A 23,717-nucleotide genomic window follows, 5' to 3' on the forward strand; every position below is an offset into this window, starting at 1 on the left:
GGAGGAAGTCAGAGCAGCCAGAGGGAAACCCTCTGAGGGAGAACATGCAAACCCCAAACAGACAGTACCATGGGTCATGACTAAACAAGTGAGTTACTGTGCCACTTTGTGAATGTAGGTTTTGAACCCCACCCAAACGTGGATTTTGAATTCAGCACCAGTCCAATTTGGCACAGCCAACACCAATCCAGAATATTATTCTAGAAATTATGGTTTTGAAGCTACACATCCAGTACTTTGGGAATCAGATCAATGGGACAAGTACATGACCTATATACATTGATATGCATCTTAAATTTTATTTTGAATGTTTTATTATGGCATATATCTTACACTGGCATTCCAAATATTATTCTTCAATATTTCAGTAACACTGTATTATAAAAAAGTATTTTTAATTCATCTGTAATGTTTTTTCTTTTTGCTCCTTCCAGTCTTTTAGGCTCAATGAATACATTCTCCTTGATTAGCCTTCTGGGTGAACTAACACTAGATCGTCTATAATGTAGTACTCTTATCTATGTACTCTAATTTATTCAGATGAAGAGCTTCTCATCCGCACTGCTTTCAACAGATCAATTATTTCCTTCAAGTGTGCACCTGCATCCATGTTCAACACAATCGAAATTATGCAATAATACATTTACTGCACACAATGCAGGTTTTTTTTTTAATTTTATAAAATTGAATTCTTCAGCAATGCACACAAAACATTCAACAGATATAGAATACATATTTATGGGCTAATATTGATTTACATCTTACAGTATATTCATATACACTTCAGAATTGCTTTTGGTATATTATTGTCACATGTACCAAGATACAGTGAAAAGCTTTTGTTTGCATGCCATCCAGACAGATCATTCCATACACAAGTACATCGAGGTATGGCCTGGATGTTAACAAACGTCAGCAGTTCTATACACAAATGGCAGCATTTCCCCACATAATCGTCAAGAGGTTCAGGACCCTGGCACAATTCTGCATAACACAAGTCCTGAATATCCTGATAGGCCCTCAGTACTGTCATTCCAACAGTGCTCTACCACTGAACTCTTCATGGAGTCCAGTGATGATGTGCCAACTTCCTGCAGTTTCCCAGCAGTGACACTGGAAAATGTGCCAATTGGATCTGCAATTTCATTTCAATCAGGAACACCACTGTGAGGGAGACAGACAAGTTACAGTTAGTTTACTTTTTTAAAAAATATATAAAATTGAGTTGATTTAAATGTATTAAATCACTTTAGTGTTTGCAGTTCTTTTAATATTAAGAAATATTAATAGAACATTTAACTTCATTTTTTGAATGATTCCCAATGTCACTAATTCACAAACATTTAAGCTGTTTGACAGTTTGAACAGCTGGTTCAGCATGGAAGAGTGGCTTAATCAACTGCCAAAACATTTCTGTACATTTTATAATCAGAAGGCCTTGCCAATAAGTTCAAAGTAAACATCATTCAGGAAATTCCCATCAGAAGAGTTGCCCCAGTTTTAAGTGTTGAGCATTCCCAGTAAATTCCATATCAAATAAAATGACTTTTTATTTCTCCACTCTTCCATTCCAAATGGATGCTCAAATTTTAGTGTAAAAGCAAGAAAATACTTTCGTGATGAACCCACATCCAAATTTCCATCGCCATCCAGGTGTGTTTGATGGTGCTTTTTCATGCTTTGTTGTAACAGCAGTACATTTCTAATGCCAAGACTGCAAAGTATAATGTTCAGCTAATTTGCAATAGAACATCATATAGCTACTACATAACACTAAAGCACTAAAACACCAAGACACCAGAATTTGACATCTAAATGCAGCCTATTTTACACATACCAGCACCAGTTAGCTACAAACATCGACGGAATGTCAAATCTCTAAGGAAACTTGCACAATGAACTGACTTTTTATTAAGAATAATGTTAATTAACAGTATGGTATACACAGTAAAGAAAATACTTTGAAATATAAAGGATTAATGTTTAGAGATAATAATAAATTAAAAATAAAATGTTGTTGCCCACTCTGAGACAGCTGAAGGAAATATTTGTCAGGTTCCCTGATTCATGCCTCTAGCTTCTCAGAAAAAGAGGTTGAGTAGAAAACATTGATACAGAAAATTTGCATTGTAGTATTTTGTGTATTAAGTGAATTTGTGCATCTTTGGTAAATTATTTGTCATTAGTAAATTCCCAGATTATGATTCTCTAGATAACTGAAAAGAAAATTAGCAACTGAAAGTCACAAATACTTAGTGATTTGCTGTCATTTTTTCCATTAGATTCTCTTTGACTTTACCGATTAGTTTTTATTAAATTCGATACACAACATGGGCATTTGTGGTTGGCTGAAACGTCATTTTCATAAAACTGAAGTAAATGGACAGGTTTTCTCCCCATTTTATAATTTGTTTTAAAAGTACAGAGAGCGAGTAAAAGGAGAAATAAAAAATTTGCAATAACATGAAAACAGCACAAAAAGCTTCTACTTCTGAGTAATTTAAAAAAACATTTAAGCTTTGAATATTGCATGAATTTAGGAATGCAAAGTAATTCCAAGATAAAATAAAAACAAGATCAAAATGATGCAGATTTAGTGTGCTTATGGGTCAGTATGTACTCAGTGGACTGAAGGGCCCAGTTCCACACTATGATTCTGTGTCTCTATAAGTAGCAGAATAATACACTCAGTGATATAATAAACAAGAACACTTCATGATTTAAAACAAACCATTCCGGAAATCAGTATTTTTGTTCAGTCTGGAACAAATATTTGAATACTTTACTGTGTGATCTTACTGTTTGTTTCAGCTTCACAGTCAGAGAGTTCATTCTTAAAAAAGTTTGAGGATGAAATTCCCAAAAACTAACAGTAATGCAAGTCTTACCATCTCCTCTAATTAAAAAAAAAATCACATTTTTATAAGCCACATAGTTCAGAGGCTTTGGAAACTCATTCCACTGAGCATGGTATATGCCTGGTATATTTAGTTCCCTAACATCTTGAAGCAGTCTCAGTGAAATCCTAGAATGTGTTAATTGTTAGAATACCATTATAATCCATGGTTATGGGTGGTTCAGTTGCATCAGTTTACAAATTCTACAAGTAAGGGAAAATAGTTAAAGGGCTGGTGACTAGAATTGAAATTGTGTCATTGATGAGGGAGGATCAAATGAGATAATCAAGCAGCATACACCCCGAAAATCACTGGATACCCTTCATTAATGATTTCCTGACTACAGTCCAATATTGAACTCCTCTCAACCTCAAGTGACAGAACAAACTTGCAACAATCACACTGAGAAATCTGTCTGCTCATATTTTGTAATGACATTGAAGGAGTCAAATCTGGTCTTTCCTGGTTTTCTAAGCCCATCCACTAGTCCCATTCTGCATGCAACCTATTCTCTCACATGCCCATCAACTCACTGATTCTCCTTCCATCCATCTACACTAGTGCCAATTTACAGTAGCCAACTGACAAATCACTCAGGGGAATCTATGTAGTCACACAGAATGTCCAAATGCCACTAGACAGCACCATAAATCCCAGCAAGAACAGTCAGTCCATTTAAATAGATATTGGACACAAGTATCAGGTAGTTTACATTTTTGAATTGTTTACTTAAATTGTTTTAAATTTTTAGTTAATTTAATATTCATTGATTTTTGATCATTTCTGGGTATTCAGAAATATTCAAAGTCTTCAACAGGTTTGACATAATGGCTTGAGCAGTTGTAAATGATTTTTCCAGCTATTTCATCAGCAGAGTTTGTTCTTCACCACATCCCAAACTACCTCCAATGCTCCCTTCCTCCTACTACACATGTTGAGATCATTAAACAGCACAGGTTCCTGACGTACACATTCCAGAAGCACTGAGGATCAGATCAGTACTCAAGTTGGCAAAAGTGGATGCACAAAACACTAAGTGCAGCTTTACCATTCAGAACATCAAGTGCAAGAAGCTTGCTGCTGGAAGTTCTGACCATATGTTTGAGTTTAACGTGGGGTAGACAGGGAGAAATACAGGGGGGAAAAAAAATGTACAGTTGGGTACAACTGATGATAGAAACCAACTATGGTAAAAATGCGCAAATGTATTCAGCAGTAAAACCACAGTAAACTGAGGGCTTAAAAATAACTTGCTGCAATACAGTACCAGTAGATACAGTAAAACTCCATTAATCCAGTACACTCAGGACTTGTGGCGCCAGACTGGTAGGTTTTCTGGATCACCGCAGCTCATTCTAATACCCAAACACCTTTTAATTCACTTATTTTTAAATATGTTACAAAGTAGCATAAATTTTTCAAGGAACCTGGTTAAATTTGAGGGAGCACAGGAAAGGGGGCTCCAGTGAATTTCAAGGGAGCACAGGAAACAAAGCCCTGGTGGGTTTTCAAGGGAACACAGGAAACATCACTAAGTCAAATGCAGAACCATCAAGATTTTTTTTAAAGTAATCAGATAGAAAATCAGTTTGCCCTTTAGGCAACTAGTTGCTGAAAACAAGACTTGAAAAACTTGACGTTAAGGAAAATTTAATCTAGAAATTATGCAATTATAATCTGCTCAAGTGCAACAACTTTTGAAAGCTTGTGTCCCATCGTTATGAAGTGTACCTGAAAGATCAACTCTCCAAGGACCTTCCTCTCCCATCTGCAATAGCCTTCTTCATTCCAAAACATTTTTGTCCCACTCTTTTGGAATGAAGAACATTTTCATCCTGTAAGGCATCTTGTCTTAAAGACAACATTTCCAATTCACCTCAAGCCTGAAATGTTGCAATACAACCAAATCTATTTTGAATAATCTTTTCAGCTGCCTCTCCTTCTCAAAAGTGTCAAAATTTCCCATCTGGGATTGCTAGACTGTCCCTACTACTAAATTCTGGAAAAGAACCTGATTCTTGGGTGCAAGATGAACTTACTAGAGGACATAGTCTTAAGGTTAGAGGTGAAAGGTTTAATAAGAACCTGAGGGACAACTTTTTTTAAAAAAACACAGCAGGCGGTAGATATATGGAACCAGCTGCCAAAGGAAGTGGTTGAGGCAGGTACATTAGATACATTTAAGTAGCATGTGGACAGGCATATGGATGACAAGAGTTTAGGCGGATATGGGCTAAGTGCTGGGAAATGGGATTAGCTTGAATATACATCTTGGTTGGCATGGACAAGTATGAACCGAAGGGCCTTTTTCCTTGCTGTACAACTCTAATGACTATGACTTAATGTTGCTGTGCCATAAAGGTGTTGGGAGGTGTGGACCATACACTGCTCCTACCCTGCAGCAATCAAGCAAGCCATCAACTTTAACAGAAGATCAAAACTGGATTGTACCAGTGAAGATGTGATGAACAAATCTTCAGAAGAGGGGAGAAATGTACCCAAACATGGTATATATTCTGAGGAACAGCTGTGAACACAAAAATCAAAAGTGGTGTGCACAGAATGTCAAGATCCTGTAGCTAAAGATAGTGGATCATGGCAAATAGTTCCCTGAACACATTTTCCTGAGCAAATTGAAGTCATTTGTTAAGATAGATTCCTCCAAGGAACTTTGAAACAAGCACCAAGACCTTGCTTGACTCGTGTAAAGAGTCGTCCTTCTCAGATACTCTCAGAGTAACAGCAAAACCACACAAGGTTCTCAAGGTGGCTGGGTTGAGGATGAGACCACCTCCTTCTGGAACATGTTTGCCGGGAAAGTCTGGAAAGAGATAGAGGAAACACTGCTCACACCAAACAGCTGAATAATACTGCACTCTGTACTCCATGGACTACTCCTACCAACTGCTGTTGGAGATTATAGACTTGCTTAAAAATGCCTGTGTCTTTCCAAAACCTGCTGATCTTCCAATACAAGGAACTACCCATGGATTTAACAGATCAGCACATTCCAAGGTCCAGGAATGCATGCTGAGGAATACATGGAAGCTTACTGCAGACCCACAAAAGTATACTGCCCTATCACCATTGCACACGGACAGACTGGAACCTGTAAAACAAACCTTCAACTTTCTGCTCACACAATATGAAAGAAAAATTTCTGCTATACTAATATAATGCACATCTTATAATAAACAGAAATATATGTCTTGTACTGTGAGTAGTCTCACATGAAAGTTTGTGGAGAGAAAAAACTAATACTAAAATACAAACTTGAGTATATTAAACCACAATTTTAAACTCCAAGCACTAGGTTAGACAACCAGCAATGAAACAACACTACAGCTCACCACCCACACCCCCCCCCCCCAAAAACCTCCAGTGAAGTTGTTTCTGTACCTTTGCTCTTCCAATTCCTCCAATGCACACACCACACATGCATACAGAGCAAGAAAGTGGTTTTATGAACAAACAAAAAAAATGCCTAAATGGAACAAAAATAGGTCAGTTCAAAATTAGAAGTTACTGTGAATGACAAAGTACATGATGAATAGCTGCTTCCAGGTTTTGTACTTCCAAACAGCAAAAGCCATTCATAGATCTGACACCCCATCTGATGGGATGTTTATTGCATTTAATAACTACCAGTATCAAATAATTACATTTTTGAATATGAAAAGCAAAAAAAAGTCTATTTGATAGACCAATTATTCCAATTATTTATTCCACAAGACTTCTAAAATTAGATAGCTAAACCAACTATTACTTTGAATACAGGTAGAATCAACCGTGAATACTAATGTTTTTGCACATAAACTAGAGATCTTTTGTGACTGTACCTATGGTATAATACCACTTACTCGCAATACCCAATTGAAAAAGATGCTTATCTGAAATAATCAGATAATGCATTTGGTGGATACAGTCCACGCTTTTTGAAAAAAGAAACAATAATGAATGGAATGCTGTAATATACATGGTTTACAAACTGCTGACAACAAGATACTTTGTTCAAAACAATAACCCTGCTACTATTCTAACTTATAAAAACTCATTCAGACAAATCAGCAAAAACTGACTCCTTTAGATAGAGAGACGACTGCAAATAATAAGCCAAGGGACCTCTGCCTAAACTTGATGCACAGGACTGGACTACTGGGCCTCAAATTAATTATTAAATTCAACTAAACAGTAAATATCAAATGGGTCATACTATTGTATAGAATTGCACAAGGACATCACCTAGTGAGAACTTCCAGAAATTTGAGGGTTAAGCTTAGGTATAACAATGGGAGTTCATTACATTAATGACCTGCTGAATTTCTGCTCAATTTGATTCATCAGCAGCTTCAAAAATGGGGAACTAAAATCATCTTTCTACTAACAATAACTGGCTTCCATCCAGTCTTTTAAAAAAAACTAAATACAAAGTGGAATATTCATAGCTCGTGGGGTAAACATAAAACTTTCTTAAATATTTCCCTACAGCAAGCTAATTGCAAACTATCACAGGAACTTAAAATTTATCATATTGTAAATGTTATGCTCAATCAATATTAAAATGGCATTCTGATATTCAGCCAAACATTTGTTATTCCATCCCATAAACCTGTAGTCTGAAAAATTATGTTTACAGTAACCAAGCAGCCCATTTTCACAACTTCCATTTTGTTTTCTTTCCTGCTCCTCTTTGCTGGAAGCAATGACTCAATATGATAATCCATGCAAAAGAGAAAGCTGAAACATTTGCAAGAACCCTCAGCCAGAAATGCTGAGTGGATGATCCATCTCAGCCTCCTCCAGTGGTCCCCAGCACAATAGATGCTGGTCTTCAGCCAATTTGATTCACTCCACATGACATCAAGAAATGGATAAAGACATTGGATCCAGCCAAAGAGCATGGGTCCTGACAACATTCTGGCAATAAAAAGACGTGCTCCAGAGCTTGCCGCACCCTTTGCCAAGATGTTCCAGGCAGTTACACTGTCATCAACCTGACCATGTGGAAAATTGCCCAGATGTGTCTTGTCCAAGCGAAGCAGAACAAATTCAACCCACCCCATTAGTCTACTCTCAAAGTGATGGAAGGGATCATTGATAGCGCTATCAAGCAGCACTTGCTTTGCAACAACCTGCTCACAGAAGTTCAGTTTGGGTTCCACCAAAGTCACTCAGCTCCTGACCTCATTACAGCCTTGGTCCAAACATGGACAAAAGAGCTGAACTCCAGAGGTGAAGTGACAGTAACTGGTCTTGACTGGGCTAAATTGAAGTCAATGGGAATCAGATGGAAAACACTCTGCTGGTTGGAATCATACTAGCACAAAGGAAGATGGTTGTGGTGGTTGGAGGTCAATCATCTCCACCACAGGACATCTCTGTAGGAGTTCCTCAGTATAGTGTTCTAGGCCCAACTATCTTCAACTGTTTCATTAATATCCTTCCTTCAACCTTAAGGTCAGAAGTAAGGATGTTTGCTGATGATTGCACAATGTTCAGCCCCATTCAAAACTCCTCAGATAATGAAGCAGCCCACATCCAAATGCAGCAAGACCTGGACTGATAGGTAGCAAGTAACATTCATGCCATACGAGTGCTGGGCAATGATATCAACAAGAGAAAACCTAGCTATTACCTACCCTGACAGTCAATGGCATTACCTCAATGAATCCCCCACTTCTGGTCTGGGGGTTACCATTGACCAGAAATGGAACTTGGATAGCCATATACACATGGCTGCAACAGCAAGCCAGGAATCTTGTGGCAAGCAACTCACCCAACTACCGAAAGCCAGTCCACCATCTACAAGGCTCAAGTCATAGAACAGTACAGCACAGGAACAGACCCTTTGGCCCACAAAGTTGTGCCATACATATTAAGCTAACGGGACCTCATCCATCCTGCCTGCACATGGTCCATACCCCTCCATCCTCTGCATATTCAATTGCTTATCTAAGAGTCTCTTAAACACTTCTATTGTATTTGCCTCCACTATCACTCCTGGCACTGTGTAGAAAAACCTGCCCCACACATTTGCTTTGAACTTACCCCCTCTCAACTATCAGGCCCAGAGAAAACAACCCTCGTTTGTCCAACCTCTCCTTATAGCACCTACCCTCTAATCCAGGCAGTATCCTGGATAATCTCTTCTGCACCCTCTCCGTAGTCACCACATCCTTCCTATAAAGGGGCGACCAGAATTGAATGCAATACTCCAAATGCAGCCTAACCTGCAACATAACTTCCCGACTTGAACTCGGGTGCCTCAACTAATAAAGCATGTCATGGCCTTCTTTACCACCTTATTGACTTATGCAGCCAGACAGTGACACAAAAAAAAACACAAAAATAAGAGCAGGAATGGCCACCTGACTCCTCAACCCTGCTCCATCATTCAAGTATGAACATTGCTGATCTATTCCAGGCCTCAACTCTACTTCTGTGCCAGATTCACATCACCCTCAATTCCTGGTTCTCTCAAAAATTTATTTTAAATACTTCTGGTTTATCCAGTTTCCACATCCTCCAGAGTAGAGAACTCCAGAGATTAACTAACCTCTGCAAGAAGAAATTTCCATGCACCTCAATTTTAAATGACCAGCCCCTCCTTCAAAACTCTCCCAATAGTGAAAACACCTCAACATCAACCCGGTCATGCCCCCTTAACATCTTGTGTATTTTAATAACACCACCCCTCATTCTTCTAAACTTCAAATACAGACCCATCCTAGGGATTTAGCCTCTCCTGATAGCAGAATCCTCTCATGCCATAAATTAACTAAAATGACCTGAAGGGAAGGCCAAGGTTGTATGTAAAAATGTCATATTGATCAAAAGTCAAGCAATAAAATCTGCTAAATGCCTGTAAAATTGAGTGGAATTAGTGTTACTTGCAGAAGAGTACACAAAAGAATATTGTGCATTGTAGATAGATATTTATTATTAGATATTTATTAGTCACATGTACATCAAAATACAGTGAAATGCATCTTTTTGCATTACAGAGAATGTGCTTGGGGCAGCCCGCAAGTGTCGCCACTCTTCTAGCGCCAACATAGCGTGCCCACAGCTCCTAACCTGCAAGTCTTTGGAATGTGGGAGGAAACTGAAGCACCCAGAGGAAACCCATGCAGTCTAATGAAAGCTCTGATAAAAGGTCAGCAACCTGAAACAAACTCTTCCACTCTGTATTTCCACTTCACGTTTCCAGCATTCACAGTATTTTCCTCGTGTATTTGCCAACTTTGTTAAACTTTTTGTTCTGGGTATGGTTTTGAATTTGTGAATCAGTTTGCAACTCCATTGGTTACCAAGATATGTTGTGGAAAAATATCTATTTATCCTTTCCATAGGAAGTTATAATATTTAAGTTTAAAGAATTACTAAAATGTAGAAAAACAATTAGCAATGCACAGATAAAATTCAACTTCAGCAGTTCCTGGTAACTTTGGCAATCAAATGGCCATTAGTATTTGACCATTTTCCCTCTCAAACCTCTATCTCCCTTTGAAAACCAATTCTAAAATCAAAAAGCTGATTGGAAATACATAACTCCAAAATGTAATGATTTCACAACTTGCATGCTTCACCAATTATCACATTTGATCAGTAAAGCATTTCTGTTTTGGGCAATTCTGAACTTTATATATTCCATCAGTGCCTAAAACAGTCGGAGCAAGAGGTTACAAGTCTGGACGCATTTCCTGTGCTTGCTAGATGCCTCAACCAAACTTATAACCACAAAACTTGAACCAAGCTGGGGCAGACCACAAAACTGAGGCAAACCTCAAATATCACAACTTTGGCTGGGACCAAGCACAGTGCCAACCAGAGAGTAGGGATTCGTAGCAGCATCACTTGGAATCATTAAGCCTTGTTTAGGAGAATATAACTGATAAGTCAAATTTAGAAAATAAATATGTGTAACAGCAAGTTACACTGCAATGAATTATTTAAACACCAATCAGTAAGACAGCTCCATTCTTGGTGTATCCAAACAGATACGACTTGGTATATGATCAGAGACCCTATCGATTTGAATTGGGATTCCTGGCTGCTGAAAAATAATAACTTCTTTTGATTATTTTTTATTCAATGAGCAAATCATTAAAAACTAAATCAAACTAAGTTGTTTAACTTTAAAGTGTTTAAATATATTTCAATTATTTACATCAATTTTAGTCATTTTTTATATTTCTGAATATTAGAGCTATTTAAAACTTAAATTACTTCACACCTTTGACAACTGACAAAGCTCTGCCCCCAACTTTACTTTTTTGTCAGGGATGGCCCTCAATAGTATGACATCTGAGGTTTACTCAGCAGGTCTCACTACCTGACTCCCAGAGGTGGAGAGTCAGCAACACTGGTCCTCCATACTTGACGCAAGTCAGAGCTATATAGTAAGGAAACAGGCTCTTCAGCCCTTGTCCACACCAACCATCCATATTAATCCCATCTCCCAGCACTTGGTCTGTAGCCTGCTAGGTCTAGGCAGTCCAAGTGCTCAGCTAGACACTTCATAAATGCTGTCAAGTGACTCTGCTTCCACCACTCTCTCAGGCAGTGTATTCAAAGTACTCACCTCTCTGGGTAAAAAAGGTCTCCCCTCAGATCGCCTATAAATGTCGTACCCAAATTAATGTCCTCTAGTTTTATCTACCTTTGATATGGGAAAAAGCTTTCTGCCATCTACCTTATCTATACTCCTCAATTTTATATACCTCAGTCAAGTCCATTCTTGACCTCCTCCACTCCAAGGAAAACAGACCTAATATTTATTAGTCACATGTACATAGACACATAGTGAAATGCGTGTTTTTTGTGTCAACAACCAACATTGCCTGAAAGTATGCTGGGGGCAGCCCGCAAGTGTCACCCCTAGACTCTCCAGTCTCCTCAGAACTGAAACACTCCATCCCAGGCAACATTCTAGTGAATCTCCTCTGCACACTCCAACATAAGTGAATGCAGGGACAAGGTTCCAGAGAAATCTGACCCATTAAACTGCATACATCTTTAGGCTGCCGATGTTCTGAATTACATCCAATTCACCAATAGGCGATCCTTCAAGAATGCAAAGTTCCTTTGCTGCTGTTTGTTCAACTTTACTTCACTGCTGTAAAAAGCAAACTTAACCCCTATGAACTTTAGCTTTATGTATAAACATCTATCCAATAAATCAATTACAGCATCCATTATTGTATTCCCATTATATTCTCAATGCATTATTCTGCTTAAAATCTAAGAATGCCAACAAGGAAAATATTGTCAAAGTGTTTTCAAAGTACTCAACCATTTTAAGTATAGGAAGAAACTAAAATGAATTTAAAATCCTACCTGATAGGATATTTAAAATTCCCCTCCTCCCAAAAAAAACACCACTTAAGATCATCACATTCAATCTAATAGTCATGAATCCTAACAGCAACAGGAACATACAGACCTTGAAACCTACTTAGACTTGTTTTTTATATTTGAAAAGATTGACCTGAAATGGGAAAGAATTGTACTCAATGCTACTGCCATTCTGATCTTAGAAGTTAACCAAGATCTATTCTTAGCAAATTTAAAAATGTGAATGAAAATATGGATTTAAGCTTGGTATTGGTCTCCAAAAATCTATACAAAACACAATCCAAGCACAACTAGACTTCAAAGCTGTCAGCAAAATATTTTCACTCAAAGTGAATCAGAATGATTTCCCATCCTGAACATCAAAGAAGAGTGAATTTATTACTTCTTCAGGTCCAGTACCAAACACCCTGCTGCTAGAACCTGAGATGACTGATCTTTACAAACAGGAAATCACTTAGATGCCATGGACAAGAAAGCTCACCCGCGCCTCTACTTCCTCAGGAGGCTAAAGAAATTTGGTTTGTCCCCTTCGGCTCTCACCAACTTTTACCGATGCACCATAGAAAGCATTCTATCTGGATGTATCACAGCTTGGTACAGCAACTGCTCTGCCCAGGACCGCAAGAAACTGCAGAGAGTTGTGGACACAGCCCAGTGCATCACGGACACCAGCCTCCCCTCCTTGGACTCTGCCTAAACCGCTCGCTGTCTTGGTGAAGCAGCCAGAATAATCAAAGACCCCACCCACCCAGGTCATTCTTTCTTCTCTCCTCTTCCATCGGGTAGAAGATACAAGAGCCTGAGGGCACGTACCACCAGACTTAAGGACAGCTTCTACCCCACTGTGATAAGACTATTGAACGGTTCCTTTTTACAATGAGACGGACTATGACCTCATGATCTACCTTGTTGTGACCCTGCACCTTATTGCACTGCACTCTCTCTGTAGCTGTGACACTTTACTCTGTACTTTTATTGTTTTTACCTGTACTAACTCAATGTAACTGCACTGTGTAATGAATTAACCTGTACGATTGGTATGCAAGACAAGTTTTTCACTGTACCTCAGTACAAGTGACAATAAAGTACCAATAAAGTTTACAGTGTAGCGGTTGCTACCGCGGAATAAAACAAGACTCTACTCGGAGGATTGCCAAACAGAACTGGTTTATTTTCCCGCCTTGTGCGGGCCCTTTAAGGGAGAAAAACTCCCGCCCAAAAAACCGGCAATGACGTAAGTCCTACGTCATCAGGACTTTCCCGCGCGCGGGTTCTCCCCGTCGCTCGGAAAGACGAGGCCCGCCGCCATCTTGGGCCTCGTCGCTCCGACGCCGCGCGACCCGACTGCCGAGCCGGTTCGCCCGACTAGACGGTGAGTCGCCACAACAGCAAATTTCTTTGAAAAAGCTCATCGGTTTACCTGGTATCAAATAGAAAGACAACTAAACCTCCTCTTATCCCTCCCTTTCCCCCTACGCCACCCCCCACCAGTTCTAACAAAAGGTCATTGCCCTCAAATGCTAATTCTTTCCACAGATTTGTGCAATTCCAGCATATTATGAATGCATATTATAAATGGAAATTATGGGGGCAGCATGGTAGCGTAGCGGTTAGCTCGATGCTATTACAGCGCCAGCAATCAGGGTTCAATTCCCGTCGCTCTCTGTAAGGAGTTTGTACGTTCTCCCGTGTCTGCGTGGGTTTCCTCCGGGTGCTCCGGTTTCCTCCCACATTGCAAAGACGTATGGGTAGGTTAATTTGGGTTTAAAATGGGCAGCGCGGACTCGTTGGGCCAGAAGGGCCTGTTACCACGCTGTAAATAAAATTTTAAAATTTTAAAATTTATGTTTCTATGTTAGACTTAAAGCATCTATAGCACAAGAAATCATCTGCATTGCTTCTATTCAATACTACCACACTATTTAAAAATCAAAAACAGGATTTAACACTGCAAAGTATTCTAATAGCTACTTCACTTATCCTCCAAGGCAGTACCAATGCCAGCTCAGACTTCATATTGCCATTCTTGATGTGTGAACCAGAACAATGTCTGCTGAAAGGGCATTCCATCATGCACAACAGTATGGTAAAGCCTATCACATTTGTACGTTCTGTGTCTGTGTGGGTTTCCTCCGGGTGCTCCAGTTTCCTCCCACATTCCAAAGACATACGGGTTAGGAAGTTATGGGCATGCTATGTTCGCACCAGAAGCGTGGCGACACTTGCAGGCTGCCCCCCAAAATCACTACGCAAAAGATGGATTTCACTGTGTGTTTCGATGTACATGTGACTAATAAAGATCTTATCTCATCTAAAACATTTATGCACTCAAGTTGTGAAAGAAGTCCACCAATAATAATCAGGTGCTAGAAGCTTAAGAGCAGCTGCTGGAATGCTCCGCAAATGTCCCACTGAAGTTACCCAAAATAATACTGGTTTATACAAATCAATGCCACATGTCATTACTTGAGAAAAGGCAGAATATCTTTGAAATTGTGTCAGTATTTGAAATCTTACATTTTGAACAGACCTTTCAAACAGCTTTCACAGATTTTCTGCTGTTTCCAACTTCTGTTTGTCCTCAAGAATGAAAAGAAACTGATTTCCACATTCTAATTTGGTACTACTTTTAGCAGTGCTATTCTTTAAATTTTGTACGTGAAGGAACAATGTGCTCAGCAAGTCCAGTGGTGGAGAATGGTCTTACTCCTTCCTCTACCCATATTGGGGGGGAGGGGGGAAGGTTTAAATGGAATCAGAGAAAATTTTTTCACCTAGAGGATGGTTGGAATCTGGAGCCCACTGCCTCGTGGGTTGGTAGAGGCAGGTACTTCTGTAACATTTAAGTAGTTATGGAATCGTAGAGTGTACAGCACAGAAAAAGGCCCTTTGGCCCATACTCATCTGTGCTGATCAAGGTGCATATCCAAGATATGGCACTTGGCCCATACACCTCTAAACTTTTGTCATCAATATACCTGTCCACTTACTTCTTAGTTGTATCTAATATCTGTCTCAATCACTTCCTCTGGCAGCTGGTTCCATACATCTACTACCCACTGAGAGAAAAAAAGTTGCTCCTCAGGTTCTTATTAAACCTTTCACCCCAACTTTAAAATTATGTCCTCTAGTTTTCGATTCCCCAACCCTGAAAAAAAGACTGCTCAGTATCTAGATAATCACTTAAATTGGAGGCCACAGAGCAAATGTTGATACATGGGATTAACAAAGGTAATTGATTGTTGGTATGGACATAGTGGGCTGAAGGGCCAGTTTCTGTGCTGTACGACCCTATGACTATTTTGCCACCCAGCTCCAAGCATCTGTGATTTCCACTAGTTTGCTTGAATGGTTTGCTTTGGTTCCAACTTGCTCACCTAGCATGGGGTTTTCCACTTCTTACAGCAGTTATGGGACATCTTGAGCAGAATTGCAAATTGATGAACTATGGTAAATTAGGTTAGATGTTTACTGTTAGATGGTGCTCATTAATTCAAAACCATCAAAAACTCTTTTCACACAGGATTTTGCAGCTCACAGAGTGTTGAACTCCGGTCACAGGAGGTGAAAGGCCAATTTATTAACCCATTACTCTTACAGTCCTTCATGAAACCTCCTCTGGAGAAAATCTATAGAGCACAGCAATACATAAGAGTTTATTTTATTTTAGTTAAAACATCAACTACAAATATATCCCTCCAGCAGAAAGTAGAACTGCAATAAGTTTTGTACTGGCCTGTGCATTAGCTGACTGCAGACAATGTTCAGGGAAGCCAACTAATCTGCATTGTTGAGATGTGGATCATAGCACAATGCTGGAAAATGTCTATTCCATATGCATGAAGGTCCAATTTTATTATTTCAAAAAGACATGCATGTTATCATTAAATCTCACTACATAAATCCTAGAATGGTAATGAAATTCTCAGCAATATTTCTGTTTTTGAGAAGGGATGTTTTGGTAAAACTGTCAGATGTGTAACAAGCCCAGAACCAGACTTCCTGCAGGCTGATAAGTCCAGCTGCCATGGTTGGTGATATAGTGTTGGAGTGAATGTTCCAGCTTTTCATGACATTACAGTTGAAGATATAGACAAATAAAACACTAACAGAAAGTTTGAACCATATATTCTGCTGCAGAAAACAGCTAATAATTGATGGCTAAGTATTTATTCAATGAAATAAAGCTTTGAGTTCCTAGATATCAAGTAACATTTAGCATTATACAAGCTTTCTTCATACAATAAATTGTGACTTGTTGCACTTAGAAATAATGAAGCATTGTGCATAATTGTAAGGGTGTAGTTCATCAAAAATGTTAGCTAGGTCAAAACTGAAACACAGTCAATCCATATCATGATATGAGAGTAATTATGCCACCATGCAGCCAAATGACATTGCCACAAACTTTTGCAAAACACAGACCATATTTCATCCAGTTTTACAGAATTCCACGCAAATCTCTAATTATATGACTTGCAAAAGAATATGAACTATTTTTCTGAATCTGTGACTATACCACCTAAGTTTATTTGAACTTTTGCTGCTGTGTTGACACAAGCCCCTACCGAAAGTCTGCTTAAGTGCTTCTTTCTGCATCAGATGATCTATCATTTAGGTTCCAGTTTTAACAAACTACTGCAAAAAAGTAATCCCTAAACCCAAGAATGTTTTGGATTGGGTTTGCAAATTTTAGTTACTAAAAAAACTAAACATAATTTATTATAAATATCATATGCGTTTTAACACCACAGTTCCCATTTCACGATGTCCTGACTATCCAGCCCAGAAAGGGACGATACATATTCGAGGAAAAGATTACTCCCCCACCATATTTTTTAAGACGTTAATCTTTAAACTATTTAAACAGTGCCTGAAAACAGCAATTGCCTTTATTGTGACTCCGTCCCCAAACTAATTAAAAACACTTCTCCATGGACTCATTAACGACCTTTAGAACAGACAAAAGCACAAACTTTGTGAAATGATTGCTAATCGTCGCGTAATAAAAAGAAACGGGGATGCTTTTGTCCTGAGATTTTTGCTGCTATTGTGCTCGTACAAAGCTTCCTAGATCTGCCATTTCCAGCCCAACGATCCTTTTCTGGCTTCCTACTTTCACACATTACGTTGCTACAGCCTTCGTACTTAATGAATATACACAATATCATATCAGTGATACCTAGCAATCGAAAAGCCCTCAACTCCCTATACGGTGACTTTCAAACATTAAATCACAGAAAGTGGGTACAACGAATTTCACCACAAATCAGCTTCAACTGGTCGGAACAAACTGCAGGTCTCGCTAGCACTTTTGCTTAAAGCACTATTTTCAGCGATTTAGACGAGATCACAATGCTCAAAAATATTCATATCGCATCGACTAAATCGAAGAAAATAAACAGTCGCGAACAGCAAATACCGCTCAAGTAGCGATAAGGTCATGGACCGCTCCGGACGCGGTCGACATGAGACGGCGCCAGTTCCCCGACTCCTCCAGTTCTGACCCCACTAACATGGCGAGATGCGTCTCACTCATTCTCGGTTGCAAAGGATGTTAAATGCATTTGTCAAATAGTACCTGTTTTTTCTTTGATCTCGCACAAAACGCTGAAGAGAGCTGGTTTCATCCTGTGACAGTTTAACGCATGTTTCCTGCAAAAATAATTAAAAATACGTTAGGATCGCCTTCCACACTGCGAATGGCAAACGAAGATTTCAACATACAGAATACATTCCTCAAAACACGGTATTGGGAAGATCAATGTGAAACATTAACACAACGAGCGAGTTTCCTCAGATAGGGGTTAGACCCCAAAGAATTTGCATTAAATCAACAACAATTTGGGACCGCTCCCCAATTCTAACTCTGATTATGCATCTCTATCAAACATTAAATTTTAACCTTCCTAATACATTTCACTAAGTCAGCATTCCAAAAATCCATGAACGTCAAGAAAAGCTGTAGTAACCATGTAATTAAACGTATTTAACTGCTCAAAGGGTTACTGTCCTTCGGTGACTGACAACCAATTGCACATACCATTGATACCAACTTGTTACATACAAAAGCATTAATAGCGTTCTGAACTGGATTTCCTCACTTAAAGATTTCATAGACTTTAAAAAGGCAAGATCTACACAATTCAACGCCTTATCACATCTTGCTTATGAAATTTTAAACTGAATTGAGTACTAAAATGGCAATAAAGCTTGTCTATTGATTAAAGCTATTACATACATCTATAGCGGGTTACCTTCTTGCTGGATATGGCCATAAGCAACTGATATTAATTATACATAGACCAAATTAAACTAACTAGTAAAACCCACCTTTTGTTTAAAAAAAAGCAGCTTTGGGAAGTATAATACCCAGTAATCAGAATTATATCATCTTAAAACCTTAACATTTCATTCAGAGCCATTTATCTTGATGTCAGTATATTTATTGCTAATGCCAAGATTACTACATTTATAAACCTTATACCAACTAGCTCTTTAGGTGATCTCTAAAAACAAAAGAAAAACCTCTAAAAAGATGATCTCTAAAATCAACTCCGAAATGTGCTTGCTGAAGCATAAAGCTAATATCAAAATTTTCAAAATTCATACACACATTTCAGTTTTAGTAATAACACTATTTAGTTTATCAGACTTTAAGCAAACACGACATTAATTATATATAAATTTAATATATACAACTCCTATATCCATATACATCACAAAAACTCCACTATGCTATGCCTGTTCTCACAGTGGCTGTATTTCAACAGTGTGGAACAATGGGGCATAACTCAAAAGACTACACAAAATATTAATATGCTCTAAAAGAATTCTAACTACAAGTTAGGGTACAAAGCAGTAAAGCGGAGAAGAATTGCATAAGAGTTGTACAAATAATTCCTAACCCATTTTGTCCATTAAATGTAATTAAATACCCAAATGCAATCACAAGTAAGCATTCTTCCTGAACCTGGCAAGTCTATTCCACAACTACATAACAAGATACAGAAACACAGAGGGAAAAAAGCAATTACTGGAGGTTTTGAAAAGATGCCCAAAAAAATCTACGTTTCCCTTTATATACTATAAGGTTGTTAGATGCAGTGTTCCTATTTATGCTTCTTGGTGGAAAATTAATGAAAAATAATAACCCAAGATGCAATCTCCAATCAAGCACCATTGTCCATTGTAGATGCAACAAACACTTGTAGGGAGAGAAAAATAGAAAACTTGTACAGAATTTTTCCACTGACGCTTCACAAATCTTGCAGCTAACTGTCTTAAGCAAAGCCACACCAACACCATACTGCCAATGATATAACCAGGATGCAGACTTAGGCCCAAGTCACATACAAACTGTTCACTTTAACTTGGTTTGGTTTAAAGGAAACCATAGTTGTATGGCATAAAAATGTTGCCGAATCTAGTCTCCAATCCCTTGTTTTCTTCTTTGTAACAAGACAATCTGCATCTTAAAATGCTTCAAAAGGCAAATTGACTATTCTTCCTTTTACATTCTCTTACTTAGCCAGGAGAAAACTTCAACAATATCAGTGTTGAAAGTTACTACAACTAGCTGGTCTTCTATTTATTATTTTCAAATAGATAAATCAATGTTAAATTTCATGTTTTTTTATGAAACAGGATTTGAGTTGTTGTGGAATTACATGCTTAAGTCAAAACAAATATCAAACGTTCTCCTATTCTTCAAATTAGTTAATTTCTTCAGCAAATATGATTTGTCAGTCATTTTCTTTAAAAACAGAATGTGCAGTTAGTTACAACAATTTTAAATATTTATCTACATTGCGGTAAAATCTTTAAGCCACAATTTTCCACCTTTCAGGAAAAATATTAAGAACAAGATCAAAATGCCTAAGATGAATACCAAAACAGAAAAGCTGGTGGTGAAAAGATTACAAAACACCATCTCAATGTGCACAATACAAGATAGTTTTCACCACGTCATCAAATGAAGATAAAATCATGTTTACCCAAAGAAACAAAGACTAAACATGCAAGCTCATAAAGTCATACACTAAACTTGCTTTTAGCAATAAAGATAGCACAGCTAATTATATAACAAATCATTATACTTCTGCAAAAACATAGCCAATAATGTGGATAGGCCTGGTCGAATTATACTACTAAAGTATTTATTAAGGTCTCCAACTGAAATGCTTAAAACATTTTTCATCATAAAAAAAACCACTGTACAAGAATCTGAAACAACAGATCATTCAAAGAAGGTGACGGGGAACACGATGTTAAAGTCTAAAACAATTTAAGGTACACCAATCTATTAGGATTGCTAGTAAAATGGGATGTTCAAATTCAGCCATTCCATTCCAGTAGCAGAAGTACATTGATTGTAATAGTCGACATTGTTCAAAATCTGATCTCCTATACATTTTAGCCCAACATTTCAACAAAAAACCGCAGACTAATTGCAATAGTTAACTCAAAACAAGCCAAACATTTGTAAATCTTACATTTAATGTCTTACTAAATATTGAGCTCAATGCATTATGTACTATTATATAATATCATACAAATTAAACTTTTTTTTAAAAGCCACTTTATATTTCACTAATGGCAGATTTTTATGGAACACAATCAGAACAATTGGTGTAAATACATTGCAATGCCTCAAAGCCGAACTTTAAAGAGTCCTGGCCCCACTTGATTTTGCTCCCTAATCTCCTGGTCACAATGCCAATACTGGTTGGCCTGATGACAAGTTTAATTATCCATTGATTAAAATTTGTAATCAATTAATTGCTCTGTAAAAGCATATAGTCAAAAGGAATAAAGTGCAAAGAGAATTTATGGATTCTTTTGGTATCTTTGTTCTCATCTAAATCATTGTACAATTACCATAGAATAAATACACTGAAATATAAACAGAAATAAATAGTACAATTGACTAGTACTGTGAATTATATATTAATACCAATAAACCCACTTACTGGAAACTTTATCTCCGTAACCTTTAAGTGAGTTTTTAAAATTTATTTAAAGTGACTGGTAACAGCAACAGGTCTTGACATTTTGGGTAATGTACAATTTTGAAGCACATCTCCACACTTCAGCATAAAAGTTTGAGAAAATTCTTTACAATTCTAATTACCTTGCCTTTAGTTGCACCAATAAAACATGCTGTGCTGAAAGAATATGAGGGAAAATATGTAAGCATTTTAACAATAAAAGTCCCTTCCATTATGCTACTTTCACCTTTGATTCTATTCAAAAAGGCACATGCATTAAAGTGCAGTTTAATTATTTGAATACAGCTCTTTAAGTCAGATGATTTTTAAGTCTACATTAGCTGTCACCTAACATTGTATAAATTCAGAATGGAGCGGCATTTAACCCTCATGGAAAAATAAAAGGTCAAACACCATACAAAATTATTCAACAAGTATTTAAATGCGTATAACCAACATCGATTCCTTGAAGTAAATTAGATTGTCACTATCTATTTACAGTAACCTGTGGTTTGAAAACACATGATGGCTTCAATACAATCCATAGATTCCCATAAAAAAATGTTTTCACTGCATCCGATCTTATACTTGTGTAGCGCATATGAACACACTACAAAAATATACAAAATTCTAATAGCGCTAAATTCACACCTTCTTTTTGCCAGAGGTCTACTCAATTCAACTCAAAAATCTTCCAATCTAAACAAAGTAATCAGTTTATTTTAGCCGGCAACCTTTGCTTATTCAACTGCAGACAGACTGCAGTCCCCAAGTCTGTGTTTTGAAGAAACTTTTACTACGGCGTGTTTGTCAACCACTCGGTAAGCTTCCACAAACTAGCGTTTTGTGTTACACTCCATTTACTTGCAGTTCCAAATATTTTCATAACATTTGCAACTGTCGGAGATGCTTCGCCCGCTGTCATCCTCGTTCTCACAAGCCCATTAGCAAATTTGATTAAAAAGGGTCAAAAGGCACATTAGTCAAACAGAAATGTAATTAGCATTTGGCTAAACCTTTTTCAGTTTAGGGCCCAAATGTACCTGAGACATAACACCACGCCTCCAGCAGTGCAAACATTTGCTAACTTCAATAAGACTAATTTAGGCAGCCACTTAATTCATTAAGTCTAAAATTACCAGGACATCGAACGTCCCCTTTCCACTATTGTACTGCAAAACACGTCCCTTATTAAATTCTGTGATGATTTAGACAAACCACAAGCCAAAACAAGAAACAGTTCCCGCCCCCATATACTATACCCACACAATATGCTGAACACCATTCCATACAAAAGCTGCTCAACACTAGGGGCTACGTCTAAAATCATTCGGAAGTATATTTAAAACAGCAAAGTGTGACCTATCTGTGTGAATTAGAAAGTAAAAATCGACCGGTGATGTTCATGGAGATCTTCCCTATTTAAAAAGGGCATCTTACAAGAAAAAAAAAGACGAATTGTGAATACTTTGTATAGATTTTATTCTCTTGGCACTTGCAGAGAACACGGGGAGAGGAGTGTGGGTTTCTTTGGAATAAGGAGTCAGTGAATTATTGAGATGGGAGAAAGTTGAGACAGTTTACTTTTTATTCAGTGTGAAACTCTAAAATGGCGTTTGATTTAAAACTGGAGATAAACTTTTTCTCTCAGTGAGGATGCTGTCAGGTTACTGAGGGGAGGGGACCTTGCTGCCGAGGTCGGCTAGACCCGCTGTACTGACCTGGCCTGCGCCTCGTCCAGGCTCTGGTCAGTGATGGTCATGATCTGCTGCAGGATGTCGCCGATGTCCTGCTTCCGTCCCTCGGGGTCGCCGCCGTCCGCCTGAGAGTGAGGGGGCAGCGAGTGCACCGCCAGAGCCACCCCGGGGTGAGGCTGCAGCAGCCGGGACTGGTCCTCCATCACACACCGGCCCCCACACACACACACAAAGAGAGCCAGAGGCCGGCCGGCCGCGGCTGGAGGGGAGGGCTAATCCCAAACAAATCGCCTCCCCCGAGCGCACACAGACCCCAGCACCCGCGCCAAGTGTCACTGGTTCGCTTCCTTCTTCTGCACGTAGCCTTAAATCCACAGATCCCGCCGCAGACCGAAAGGAACGGGCGGCCGGTCCGACTGACTGGCCCCAGCGGCTCGCAGGCGCAAGCCGGCCGAACGTTGGAGCAGTTTGAATTGTAACCGCCGCCGCCGCAGCTCCAGCGCCCGCGATTGTTTTGACGGCGGGAGCCGGAGGAAAAAAAATGCGCTCAAGCGAGACCCTGCCGTCCCGCCCCCGAGCTCCACGTCTCCCGTGTTATTGGTGGAAGCGGCGTGGCTGCCAGTGTCGGCTGCGAGCTCATCCCGGATTGGTAGGTACTGGCTTGATGGACGGCCGGGCTATTGTCAGTTGAGGAACCCGCCCATGGCGCGAATGATTGACAGATGCCGCTGCTAGGAGACAGGCTCCGAGGGTTGCTGCTGAAGAAAAGAGTGATT

The 23,717-nt window shown here is 38.8% G+C and overlaps 1 protein-coding gene across 2 annotated transcripts in view; it reads right to left on the reverse strand.

Annotated features, from left to right (window-relative positions):
• pbx4 (pre-B-cell leukemia transcription factor 4) overlaps positions 1-23,514 on the reverse strand; it is a 396,756-nt gene extending 373,242 nt beyond the window's left edge. Inside the window, exons 1-2 of one of the 2 annotated variants that reach the window (XM_052042105.1) lie at positions 22,966-23,514; positions 17,836-17,909 (exon numbers count right to left, since the gene is read on the reverse strand). In XM_052042105.1, the coding sequence (XP_051898065.1) occupies positions 17,836-17,909; positions 22,966-23,144 (253 nt within the window). In that variant the 5' untranslated portion in view covers positions 23,145-23,514. The remainder of the gene's footprint in view (positions 1-17,835; positions 17,910-22,965) is intronic. The other variant, XM_052042104.1, reaches the window with a different exon arrangement.
• Between the last annotated feature and the right edge of the window lie 203 nt (positions 23,515-23,717).

The sequence above is a fragment of the Pristis pectinata genome, chromosome 31, assembly GCF_009764475.1.
Source record: "Pristis pectinata isolate sPriPec2 chromosome 31, sPriPec2.1.pri, whole genome shotgun sequence".
NCBI lineage: Eukaryota > Metazoa > Chordata > Chondrichthyes > Rhinopristiformes > Pristidae > Pristis > Pristis pectinata.